The 12,783-nt window shown below is 46.4% G+C and overlaps 1 protein-coding gene across 2 annotated transcripts in view; it reads left to right on the top strand.

The window, feature by feature from the left end:
• Positions 1–4,802: 4,802 nt before the first annotated feature.
• Positions 4,803–12,783, top strand: part of CCDC60 (coiled-coil domain containing 60) — a 59,115-nt gene continuing 51,134 nt past the window's right edge. Inside the window, exon 1 of one of the 2 annotated variants that reach the window (XM_072024289.1) lies at positions 4,803–5,546. In XM_072024289.1, the coding sequence (XP_071880390.1) occupies positions 5,139–5,546 (408 nt within the window). In that variant the 5' untranslated portion in view covers positions 4,803–5,138. The remainder of the gene's footprint in view (positions 5,547–12,783) is intronic. The other variant, XM_005026640.6, reaches the window with a different exon arrangement.

Raw genomic sequence — 12,783 nt, forward strand, 5'->3', positions numbered from 1 at the left:
CGTATTACCCCTTGTGGCTGAACACCCGCTCTGGCGCGGGGCCTCCCATGCAGGAAGCACCGAGGGGTGTCCCACATTTTCCCCCCCCCGGGGATGAGGCGAGCTCCGTGCGTGTCCCCGAGGATTCGTTTCCCAAAAATGGAAGCAAAAAGCTGAACTGATCGCTTTTGGCTGGCAGCACGCGGGGCAGGGTAAGCAGCACACAGGCAGCTCCGGGGAGGGCTGGAGGCACCAGGCATCCTCGGAGGGCCCCCGTCATCCTGTGGCTGAGGGGGATCTGTGCCCCTCGTCCCCCCCTGGCTCCCCCCTGCCCTGCTCAGGTCTCTGCAGGGCTCGATGCGGCTCCTCGGGTGTTTTTTCCTTCCCAGAGCATCCCTCAGTGTGCTTCCGGCTGGCTCTCACACAAACCCAGGCTCACTCAGCATGAATCCGTTCCTTTTCTCCCCAGAGACCATCCCATGACGGTTCTGGTTTTCCTCTGCTGAAGTCCACATCGTTTTTACATACTTCTTTTTTTTAATGTTTCTATTTGGAGTTCCTCCTCCTTTGGAGGCTTTGCTTTGCTGCATCCCTGCTCTCTACTTGCAGAGCAAATCTCATCTCCCTTTTTTTCCCTGATGTCTCCAAAGAGGTGCTTTTGTCACACGATGGTCACTGGGACAGAGAAGCAAAAATACCTACTTTTCCCATAATAAAAATGAACCTGATGCCATAGAAATAACACAACCAGGTGCCTTTCCATGCCTTAAATCAGGGGCTGAGCACTTCAGCAGCAGCTCCCAGCCTGTGCTACCACCCTGTGGAGCATCTCCAGCCCCTTCCAGGGACCCCCGCTTCCTTCCCCAGCAAATAATGTGCTGTACCCATGTGGGAGGACTTCTGGAAACAGCACAGATAACTAAGGGCTGTCCTGCCATTTGGTGTAGCAGACAGATGCTCTGCAGCAACCCTGCCCCCCCCCCCCCCCTCCCCGAAGGAGCCCAATTCCCTCTCCCTTTTCCTCTTTCATCTTGCAACAAAAAGCCCCCTGTCCAAGGCAGCCTTGGAGATCTCTCCTTATTAAGCAATCTCCTTGAAACACATTACATCAGCTGAGGAGGGTGGTCATGAAGCACAGAAAGCCTGCAGAAGAGCTCATTAGAACAAAAAAAATCACAACTAATTGGAATAAATCAAGCTAAACCATCTCCAGCGTGAAGGTAAAGCAAGGTGCAAGTGAGTGCTTTTCCTAGGCTGGTGCTGACCCCAGGCTCCTCTCTGGAGCAAAGACCTGGCCTCGTGGGAAGGCTGCAGTGTTTCTGCTGCTGGGATGGAGCGAAAGGTGACACAAAGCTGGGCCTATGGGTTTTGGGGGTTTTTAGTTGGTGGCAGTGAGACCATGTTGGCTTGAAGTCACTTCTCCTCTGGTCTGGAAAGAGGTGTGGGATGTGCACCCTGAGATGGGTGCTGGGGGGCACCTTAGGGTTCCTGCACCTTAGGGTTCCTGCACCTCCCAGGAGAAGTTTTGGAGATCTCATCATGCTCCTCACCACAGTTAACACCAAGGGTGCCAGGGAGCATGGGGCAGCAGCACCATGGTGCCCCACGGTGCTGGCTGTGGCCGGGGCACCAGGGCTGGTGGCATCACTGCCACTTGTGCTAGGAAGGGACGTCGCTCCAGCACAGGGAAATGAATTAGTTTCATTAAGTCGAAACGATTAGCTCCAGGCATTGATAATGGTACTTAATGGGTGTAATACATTTTTTTCTGATTATGCTGTTGTATACAGCGGTGTATATCATTAATATCCCTCTTTAAACCTCCTTCTTTTCACTGCCACTCGTTATTTTTGAGTCCTCATGCCCGAGCACACTGAGCTGCCTGTGGGGGCTCTGCCCACAAGGAACACCCTGGCTGAGCTGGTGGCCAGGATCAATGGGCAGCAGGAGGATGGGATTTGGCTGCAGGAGATGGGGAAAAGCTTGGAGCTCTCCATTGTCCCCTAGGAGCATCACCACCTTCTCCATGCCCTTGCTGAAACGTGGCATTGCCCTGAGGAACAGCCAAGCCCGGTGGCTCTCCTGCTCCTTCCTCTCCCGACCCCTTGCGATCTGATTAATTCGTTAGGATTAACCTCTCTTTAACAGCTTGATTAGCTGCATTTTAAAACTCCATTTGTTTTCCTCTTTGCATCAAGCCTGAGCCAAAAAAAGCGGCCAATTTGCAGCGACGCTGATTGGCTGCAATTTCCGAAAATCAGCGCAAGTTGCGGGGAGGCGTGCTTGGCATTTTGATCCCTGCTCGGTGATCAGGAGCTAGCTTTGGGGGAAAAAACAGCAGGAATGGCTCCCAGCGAGGGAGGAGGGAAATGTCCTGCTGGGGGGGACTGGGGCCCACACGAAGTGATGAGCATGGGGCAGCAGGGCTGGCCCCCAGCGGGGTTTGATGGCCAAAGATCTGCTCGTGTGGTCCAGGAGCTGTTTGGGTGAACTGGCTTGGGGTCAGGCTTGCATTATTTATGCAGCTGCTGAGCTTGAAGGCAACCCCCTGACCCGCAGTTAGCTCTCAATTCATCCCTTGGGTGCTTCCTTTAGGTGGAAATCAATGCCTGAGCATCGACGGGCAGTACAAGTCATTGACATGTACACGTGCGTGCCTGCAGCTTCACCTAGTTAGGAAAGCAGGTTCAAAGCAGGTTCGCAGTGGGTTCAGAGCTCTGCTAGGGAGTATTTTCCTCCATCCCAAAGCTAAACAAGCATAAAATGAGCAGAAATCGCCACAAAGCCAAGCACAGGGCTTTGCTGAGTGAGACCGCACTGCTCGAAGCCAGGCTCACCACCAGCCTGCGTGGTGGTGCTGGGGCTGGGGAATTCTCGGAAGCCGTCTGTGAGCTGTCAAAATATCTCATAAGCGGCAGCTGGGGCTTAAAATGCTTCACGCTGCCGCACAATTTAGGGGGAAGCATCTCACATTTCCATAGCCATCCAGTGCGATTTCCTGAAATTGCAATGATATGAGAAAATGTCTTTTAAAGTGGCACCCAGATGGCGGGGGGGGGGGGGGGGGGGGGGGGGGGGGGCGGAATTGCGCTGCTTGAATTCTACTCGGGTACACTGAAGCTCAAAGGACCTTAAAGGTCGTGTAGGATTTTCCCTGGCGTGGGGCTGTGGTGTTTGGCCACCAACCCCCTGAGAGCCGCAGAGCTGGCTCCGAATCCATCCTCAAATAATCCAAACCCATCCTCAAATAATCCTAATCCATCCTCAAACTGTGTGCCCACCACTGGCACTTTTCCTTTTGCGATGGGGTGAGGTTTGGGCAGCTCTGCAGGAGCTCGAGGTCCCCTCCCAATCCTCAGGGCATCTTCACGCCCACCTCCATTTTCTGCCTCGTGTAAACTCCCCCCCGCGCCTGCCGCAGGGCACAAAATGGAGGATGGTGCTGGTGAGGGGGCGGCTGCTGTTTTTGGAAGGATCTCTTTTTGGAAGGATTTCTTTGAGGTTTGGGAGCAGTGAAGATGCTGTGAGACCGAGATCTGACAGCACCTCAGGTTCCTCAGCCTGTGAGGCGCAGCGCTCATGAGCCAGGCCGCAGCGGCCTCACTGCAAGGAGCCGAGAGCTGCCTGCCCCCAAAAGCACCCCCGAGGCCCCAAATCTCTTCATTTTCTGCACCAGGGAGTTCATGAGGGCTGGGTGGTTGGTGCTCCCAAAGGCTGGGAGCTGGGACGCAGCTATCATGTGGAGAAAATGGACACGTGGAGAAAAGGGTGAGGACTGAAGGAGGAGGCCGCTCCCACAAAGCTGCCAAAACCAAAGGGCTGCTGAGCTCAGGAACAGCTTGGAGTATCCACGGCTGTCCTTGAGGGGTAAGAAAATAAAAGCTAAGGACAAAATGAAAAGAAATAGCCTTACAGGCGGTGACAGCAAACACTGAGGACAGCGGTGACGAGCGTAACCTCCTCCTCTGCAGCAGCAACAGAGAAGAAGATAGGGCTGTAATTGGTAAAAGCTGTTAAATTGCCACCAAAAATTGTAAGTTGGACAGAGAAATGACATGGAAGGAAAAGAGGAATAAATGCATACCTGTCTGTCCCCAAATGCCTCGTGGAATGGGAGCTGGCAATGAACAGGGTGGGAGAGAAATGTGCCCGAGAGCCAGGCAAAGGCTGCACCCAGCACCTGCTGTGGAAATGCCTTCATGTGCTGACCCCCAAACCACAAATTTTCAAGGTTTTGAGGCTATTTTGTTGTTGTTGTTGTTTTAATAAAAAACAAGCATGCACTGGGCAGCAGCACAAAGTGGGGCACACATTAGGCACAACCCCAAAGCACAACAGCACTGCAGCCTGCAAGAGCAATCAAGCATCTTTTTTTTCAGATGCAGGAGCATCGTTGTGTTGGTGCAGAAGCACGTTCTTAGGCATTAATGCTGCTTCCAAACCCCACTTCCATAGTTGTCAGAACCTTGCTGTGGTATTTCTCACAGCTGTGGCAGCTACCAGGCATGGGGGTGTTTCTTCTCAGCTGCAAACAGCCACGATCGTGCTGCGGCCAAGGAGAAACTCCTTGGTGCAAAGCCTGTTCCTCAGCCATGCAACGGCTTCGCTGCATGGCCCCTCGTGCACGGTCCCGTGCAACGTTTGCTGCTCGGGCGCGTGCACGGCGGGAGTGGGGGGGCGCTGTGCGCGCGGCGTTTCCCGGGTGACGGCGGGCGCGCGGCTCCTCGCGGCAGCGACGCCGCCTTAGGGTTGCCTCAGGGGGTGGCGGGCCTGAGGGGGGGTCCGGCCCTCAGGCGGCTCCCCCACAGGGGTTAGGGGTGAGGGGCTCGCTGTGTGTGGGGCTGTGGGCAGGGGGAGGCTGAAAACGGTGGAAAATAAAGTTTCCGTGAGGTGGAGCTCTTCAGAGGGGTGCGCCAGGTGCTCCCCAGGAGGCAGGTTGGGTTTTGGGGTCCCCTGAGGGTCAGGGTTTGTTCCGCAGGGTGAGGGGGAGTGAGGGGTAAAGGGGTGTTAGTCGATGGCTGCTGCGGGGTTACACCTCAGGAGGATAAGCAGAAAGCTTGCTTGGAGGTTTGGGCAGCAGGTGTTTGTTTTCATGACTGGAAAAGTGGAATTATCGATAGCATAGGGAGTTAAAACACAGCGATCCCCCTTCAGGAGCAATGCCAGCACCAGCTGCACCTCAGAGCAGCAAAGTTGAGGCACCTGTGGCCACCAGCACAGCTAAAAGTGGCAGGCCCAAGGCACCTTTGTTGCCAGACTCTGCTAAAACCGGTGGGGTTAAGGTGCTGGCAGCCACTAGGGTGTTGAACCCTCAGGATTTTGTGCGCGTTCAGGCTTTGCCTGGCATTGCTCAGAAGGAAGGGAAGGTCTTGGCCAGAAGCAGGACGATTTACAGAAGCAGTGAGCCTTCAAGAAAACAAGTGTTCTGGGAAAACTACCACAGGAGGCAAAAGCAATTCACGCAGGGACACTTCACCCCCATGGGGAAGCCATACCGGGAGCTTGGTGAGATTCTATACACAGACCCAAAGAAACTCACCCTCTACTCCTTGGGACAGCTCGTGCAGGTAGGCACAACTTTCCTGTTTGTGTTTAAAATAAAAAATCAAGGAGGCTTTTCTCCTAAGTGCTTTGCATACCCCTACTTCCTGGGAGAAGAATGACTATTTCTGTTTAATGAAGTGTTTGAAATATTCTATGCCTTTCTGTCAGTAATTGTAATCTGCTTTTATATTTGATGGAAGTAGGGTCTTTGTAGGTAAAGTGTAACCTCTTTGACACGTGTATTATGATTTTGGGAACTGATTTTTGTAATTTTTCTAAAGTTCTTCATGAGAGCAATTAAAATGGAGCAAAGATGATAGCAGATTAATGAATGAAAAGGAAAGTGTAGGATAACGAGCATACTTAAAGGAGAATATTCGGGGCAAGGTACGAGATCCATCTTGAGATGTCCTTGAAGGAGAGGAATCATGCTGAGGGCATGAGGATAACAGGGGGTAAGGCAGGGATGAGAAATGGTGGTGGTTAAGGGGAGGGCACAAAGCTCAAAGTTGAGCATAAGAAGGGTATGAAGAGTAATGTGTTTGTGAGACAATTCGTGTAGGTACGGATGGCTTTGGTGGTGGTGGATTAATTATTTTCTTTTTTATTTTGTGTCCATATTTCAGTTTCTGGAAGGTCTAACAGGATTAGCTTGGAGTGCCTGTGTTTGTGAACATTGTTATTTTCTCCTGGTCTCCATGGTGCTACATACCTGTGAACTCCCTGGGTCTTTTTCTATCTCAAGTTGCTTTTAAATGCAGCTGGAATTGTTAAACCCCAAGGACAAGGACCAAGCTGCTGATCCTTGAGATGGGACTGGAGCATTATGCCATTTTCTTTCCATTCTGCCATTGCTTCATGCAAGGACATCTGGAGCAACCTGAGTTTTCTGTGCTCCTTTGGGTAGAGAGCAGTTTTCCTTGTGGTCTCTGTGCACAGAGAGGAGTAACTCCTGGCTCTGCAGCCCACAATCTGCACATTCGGTCCCTGCGACTTTGAGCCTGTGCCTTCTAATGGGGTGCCCAAGGGATACTCTCTGGCAGCTGCTACAGAAGCAGTATGGTTGTTATTTAGGGTAGGCAGGAACAGGAGAGAAGATGCTGTTGTGTTGTGTGCGTAAAGGCTCCCAAAGGGAGTTGAGGTGTACCCAAAGGCTTCTGTGGGGAGCACTTTTTGATGGGAGAAAGTAGCGCCGTACATGTATTTTAGGGTCATAATTAGGGTTAGGCTTAGTGTCCCAGTTACGCCACTAGATGTGTAGTTGTGTGGTTTGTGCTTTAGATGCATGAAGCTGAAGCTGTTGGGGGATATAATTGCACATCCTTCCTTTTTGTGGAGAGCATGTCTAAAAGCACTAGATAGCCTGATATTTCAAGACTAACTATTTTATTTTCCCCTAAAGGGAATTGGTTACTGTGTCAGAAAATCTAAACGCTTTCTTGGTACTGAATCTGACCAGTTTTTGGCTTCCCTCCATCAGGACAGACTGAGGAAAGCCCTGAATTTCATGCTGTTCATACACCAAGTCTCACTACTGAAGCTACTCTGCAGATACCTATTTAAGTGTGTTTTTTCAAAGATACTAAAACAAACAAACAACGTATTCCTACTGCCTATTTGAAAAATACTTCATATATAGCAAAAACACAGGTTATGGGTTTTTTACCCCCATTGCCACCCACCCCAGCAGTCTCTGTACTATTCAGAACACCTTGAGAAGATTGTAGGTCTACTGGATGTGTCTAATTACAGGTGTCTGAGAGCATAATATTCCTAGTGTTAAGAAACATGCTCTCCTTAATTATTGCATTTGTACTCATCTCTGCTTTCTGAGTTAATGTTTTCCTCAGCAAGAACTACAGCTGATGATTTGCAGTGGTGAATAAATTTTTTTCGTAAACTGCAAGATGATGATAAAAGGCCTGTGGGTTCAATGGGACTTGGGTGTGCTAATATCTGCCAGCAGATTACACTTTGTAAGCTGGTATTATCAAAAATAAGATCTTAAGAGCTAAAAATATTTGCGTAATAAGTGTGCTGGGGTAGTTACACAAAATGATGTGGACGTTGGATATGTAGTAATTGCATGTTTAAAATCCTTTCTATGCATATACGTGATGACAACAAACGTGTTTAGAAAAGCGATATGTTCATTGATGCTTTTTGTGTCTGTATTAAGTAAATTTGACAGCTGAAGCCTGGTATTTGAAAGTTCTGTTGCATTGGAAAATCTGCTGTCCTGTGGTCACACAGGGAGTACAGCATCTGTTTTACAATACAAGTACTAAGTAAAGCTGGGTCCGCGCAGTGAAAGAATTTCTTTCCCGTGCAGCCTGATGGAACAAAGTAACCCCCTTCCAAACTTCTAGTGGTACCACAAAGGGAGGGGGGAAGCTCAGCAAGTGGAGAAGTATCCTGAGAAGTTGAAAGGGTCATGCATTTTAACCAGAGCAGCTACACCAAGCAGCTTCCCGACAGTTTTTAAGTTCTTGCCTATCAAAATTCCCTGGCCTGGGAGGGAGTGGCTGCCTGGTTCTGCGTTGTCAGTAGGTGTCCGTGCCCACATAGCGTGATGGAACCCTTCAAGCTTCCCTTACAAATAATTGCAAGTTAGTTTTGTCTGAGATGTTTTTTCCCCCCATTCTCAAAGGCCGGGCATGCATTGCAGACAGCGCTGACTCGTTAACAGTCAAAGAGTGTAGCTTTCCAGACAGTATTTTTGATTTTTTTTTTGTAAGTGTTCAGAGCAACGTGTTAAAGGTCTTTTTTTCTTATTCTTTAATGTAACAATGCATGGTGATGTTAGTCATCTTTTATCATGTTTATATAGCTTCTTTCCCTTAATTGCTATGACAAATTAATTTGTAAAACCTCTGTGGTGACTTGTTGACTTTTTACGTGGGAGAAAGTTGGCTTTCCTGACCAAGCCCTAAAAACAATCCAAGTCCACAAAATCTTCAGTGTTATTAGTGTCAAAGCCTGCTCTGTACTTGTCATAAAAATCTATACTGTAATTGTGTGCTTTAGGTAAATAGATCACCAGATAAGACTGACAACAGCATCAGCAATGAAAGGTTTTAAGCTGGAAACTGGAGAAGAAAATGGAGCAATTTCTTTCAAGAGAGAAATTACACTGATGTTATTTGTTACTGCTCCAGTTAAAGATCTGTCAGTTTCCAATCTAATACCTCACTTCCCAGAAGACTGAAAAAAAGTATTGCAAGGCAGAATTTAGAATGCAGGGAACCTTTTTTGCTGCCAGCCATGTGAAGGTCAGTCATAATTCCTTATCGCTCTGGGAAGAGCAGGAAAACATTAGTGGTGGTTGTCTTACCAGTATCCCCAGAATAGGGAAGCTGGTCTGGCCAGATCACACGGATTCAGTGGCATTCCTAATGCTTTCTGAATTGGGTAACCAATCTGTGGTCATTTGATGAACCCAGGTCTCACGTATGCAGCTAAGAAATGCTGTGCTTTAGTCTTTTTTTATTAAAAACAAATGAAATTAAATAAAAAGAGAAAACTTATTTATGATTTAGATTAGGTTTAGAAGAAACTTAAGAAATATCTTGGAACTTCTTATTCAGACAGTGTGAAATTTCAACAAAATCATAGAAGTGATTTATCTTAGCTAATTGCATATAGAAAACAGTGAATCTGGTACTACAGTGAAGAATTATCTGATCCTGAGCTCTTGCTTGTTCTCACAGGACTCCTTGTTTTATCTCTTAGAGTGTGAAACACAAAAATGGTGATACAAGTGAGACTGGAGATCAGGGCAATATGTTTCCAAAACTGATGTTTTTTTAATTTGGCTTTACTTTATGACATGAATATTAGATGTTAGGTGGTACTCCTGACCTGAGCAGAACTACCGGAGAATGCTGTGTGCGATAGAAATAAAAGCTTTATGATTGCTGAATGAGTTTGACATATCTCTGGAATAGCAGCTAACCTGCGTGGTCCACACAATTTCTGTGCTATTAAATGCAAAACAGTCTAATCAGTTTCAAAAGTTCAATTTCTATTCCTAAAGGCTGCTTCCATAATGAATTAGGGGAAGCATAGCAAATGTAATAATGCATTGTTATTAAGGTTTTAGTAAACTTGCCAAATGCCAGGCTGCTGGTACAGTCATGGTGCATTACACTTGTGTGATTACATTTCAGTTGTCATTTTAGCAAATTGCATTGCTCACCTAGCTTTGGGAATCGATCTGCAATACCGTGCCTGGGGCAGGAGAGAAGTGCGTTTGAAAGGTGATGTTTCCCTGCAAATATTCAAAACATGAAGTTTTTTAGTGGGTTTAATGTCTGTTTCTCCTAAATAGTGCATACAAATACTCTGTAAGTTACAGAATGAAAGGAATAGACTCTTCATCCCATTTGAAGAATCTTGTGCTCCCCACAAGTGTGGCCAATTAAGTGTCCTTTGCTATCTGGAAGCACTTGGTCAAATGGTTATTTTGGGGTGAGAATGGGGAAAAAGATGTTTCATAAAACACTTTGAGATTTAACTGGAAGTGCTATGTAAGAAATAAATGGTTGTCACTGTTTGTGGGTGCAATTTATTCTGTTTAGAACTTTGCGGTGGACACTAAGGTTAACACTGCTTGTAATTCATGGATGAGTTTTTGGTTTATGTTCCTCTGTATTGCTCTGAGAGCACAAAGGGGTGTTAATGCTGATCTTACTGGGCAGTGGAGGATTTCCCTAATGCCATGTTCAGTGGAGCTATGTCAGAAATGCATACGGGGAAAGTAAGAAAACATTTTAGATGGGAAAAGCTGCGCTCTTTTTTGTATGTGGCATTTTTTATGAACCTCTCTGTGCATGTGATCACTAGTAGGAAGTAGTTATTTAATTAGGGGAGGGGGAGCATGAACAATGTGGAAATTTTTATAGCCACATTAAAAAAAAAAAAGAAATAAGAACTATGTGTAGGACTAAGTTTGTAGATAGGTTGGGTTGTGCTTTTTTGTAGGAAGGACGTGTATATAGAGATCAGTTGCACATCCTAAATGATGCCAAAAACATTTTGCAGAATGTAGGGGCCATGTCAGCAGGCTGTGGCTAGCCATGGCTGGCAGAGCAATACTACCTGAGTGTTTAGGATAGAGTCATGAAGAATAATGTATCCAGTAGAAAAAGGGAAGGCAAGCTCAGATGGGCAGACAACAATTTAAACAAGTTTAGCCAGGACAGCATGCTAATTCCCCCCAGATTCTGCATGGAAGAAGAGCAGAGGAGAAAGTATCCTTCTCATAACAGAGAGAAACAACTTTGGGGTAAGTTGATGAGAATGTGGAAGTGTTGAAGCGAGTTCTGAAATTGGAGTTTCTCCTGCAGGCAAAGCAAATGAAGGTGGTCAGTAGTGAGGGGGAAATTATAGGATTTAAAGCTTGAATTTTACTTACGAAGGACAACCTTTTGTGTACAAAATCAGATCGATGGTATTTTGCTTTCCTTGACACTGTAGAATGATGTCTTAAATTACAAGCAGTAGAAAGCAACCCTGTGTGTGGCTAGAGTCACTTCTCATTATTCATGTGATGTCCGTGGGAAGTGTTAAATGCACAGAAGCAATGGGGGGAGGATGGTAAGCAGGGGGAGGACATAATGGAATGTCACTACACTCCTTGTAGTATAATGTGGCCTTTCCATTAAATTAACGTTATGCCATTTGCACAAAAGGAGAGCAAAGATGGAGAGTGTTTTTAGGGGACAATAGCGAAGTTAATTGGGTAGCTATATAACTGTCACACTTTACATAAGAGCTCAAAAGCAGGATACAGGGAAAAGAGGTAGGAGCTGTAATGTTATTGTGGATTCTTTTGGTTGGAAAAAAGAGTTACGTTGTGTGGAAACTGGGCATTGACTTTGTTTGGGGTACTGTTTTGGAACACTGTTTTTTGTCCTCTCCAATGTATTAAGACCAGTTTTGACATAATTCCTCAATGACTTACAGCTAAAAGGTTTTCATGGCCTCTGTGCTAATCTGAGCATTATGAAAGAAGGATTCTGAAGTCCCTGTTAGTGTACAGTCCTCAGATATTCCATCTCTCTACCTATCTCTGTGGGTTAATCATGGAGTAAGGCACAGTTCCTCAGGTGAAACACTGCCAGACCATGGTCTGACTTCATTCACACCCACACAATTTCATTTATGGGTCAAAAGGTGCTTCATGAAGCAGTTGTGATGTTAATTTTAATCGCTCATTTGTACACTGCATCCATTACTAATTTTAACTTTAAGGATAATTTTTACCTTTTAACTCATAAAAGACAAATTCTCGCTATGTTGCATTGGGCTCCAGGTAACAGTCTACATCTCTGCACTAAAGAGACTGCAAAACTGGTGTGTGTTTGTTTTTGTTTGTTTGTTTGTTTTTGGTAATGTTTTCTGTGCTGCAATTAAAGGTAGGTTACAGTAAATTACAGAGCCCACTGAAGTCTCTGGCCCTTTCTCATCCCAATGAGTGCGCTTTGCTGTGTCTTTGGCCTTGAGCTAATGCCTGTGGAGCTTCTGGGGGGATGAAATTGTGTGGTTCTTCACTTGTTAGAGCAGTCCTTGCACTGCAATCCTTCATCCTTAATGTATTTACTTCAGTGCTGACCTTTATGCTGCTTTACCTTGTTGATGCTTTATGTGTTGGGCTCAAATATTTAAGCATTCAAGAAACTGAAAGCCTTTGTCATATAACAGAAGCACATTTATTTTTTCTTTTACCACCATCAGCAGGTGATAGGTTAACTACAGGTATACCACACGCTGCTTCAATTTTTTTTGGTTAGGTTCCCCTGAAATGTTAGAAATGAATTCTTGGGGTCAGTATCTGCTAAACTGACAACAGATCAAAGCTGTGAGACAAATTGCTCATCACAGTTCAGGGAGCTGAATCCTCCATGCAGACAGCTGTGTCGTCGCTGGAGGGTTCTCAGGCACTTCACCCGCGAGCTCTGCCCTGAGAAATGCTGCCGTCGTTCATTGGCAAAGCTCGGAGGTGGATTTCTGTAAAATAAACTGACTTTAAGCTCCTATCCGAGGCACTGCTGTGTTCTTGAAATTGTTTGGGTGTGCTTCTTGTCACCCTATATAGAGCTTGTGTCACTATGCAACAGCCTGCACTGCAAACAATGATGCTAATCCATGAAAAATGAGAAATTACACCCTGGCTGTATCCTAATGATCCATTTCCAGATTCGTCAGAACAAAGCTTTTTTTTTTCTTTTCCTCCTGGCTTTTTTCTAAAGGCTTGGA

This window comes from Anas platyrhynchos, chromosome 16, assembly GCF_047663525.1.
Source record: "Anas platyrhynchos isolate ZD024472 breed Pekin duck chromosome 16, IASCAAS_PekinDuck_T2T, whole genome shotgun sequence".
Classification (NCBI taxonomy): domain Eukaryota; kingdom Metazoa; phylum Chordata; class Aves; order Anseriformes; family Anatidae; genus Anas; species Anas platyrhynchos.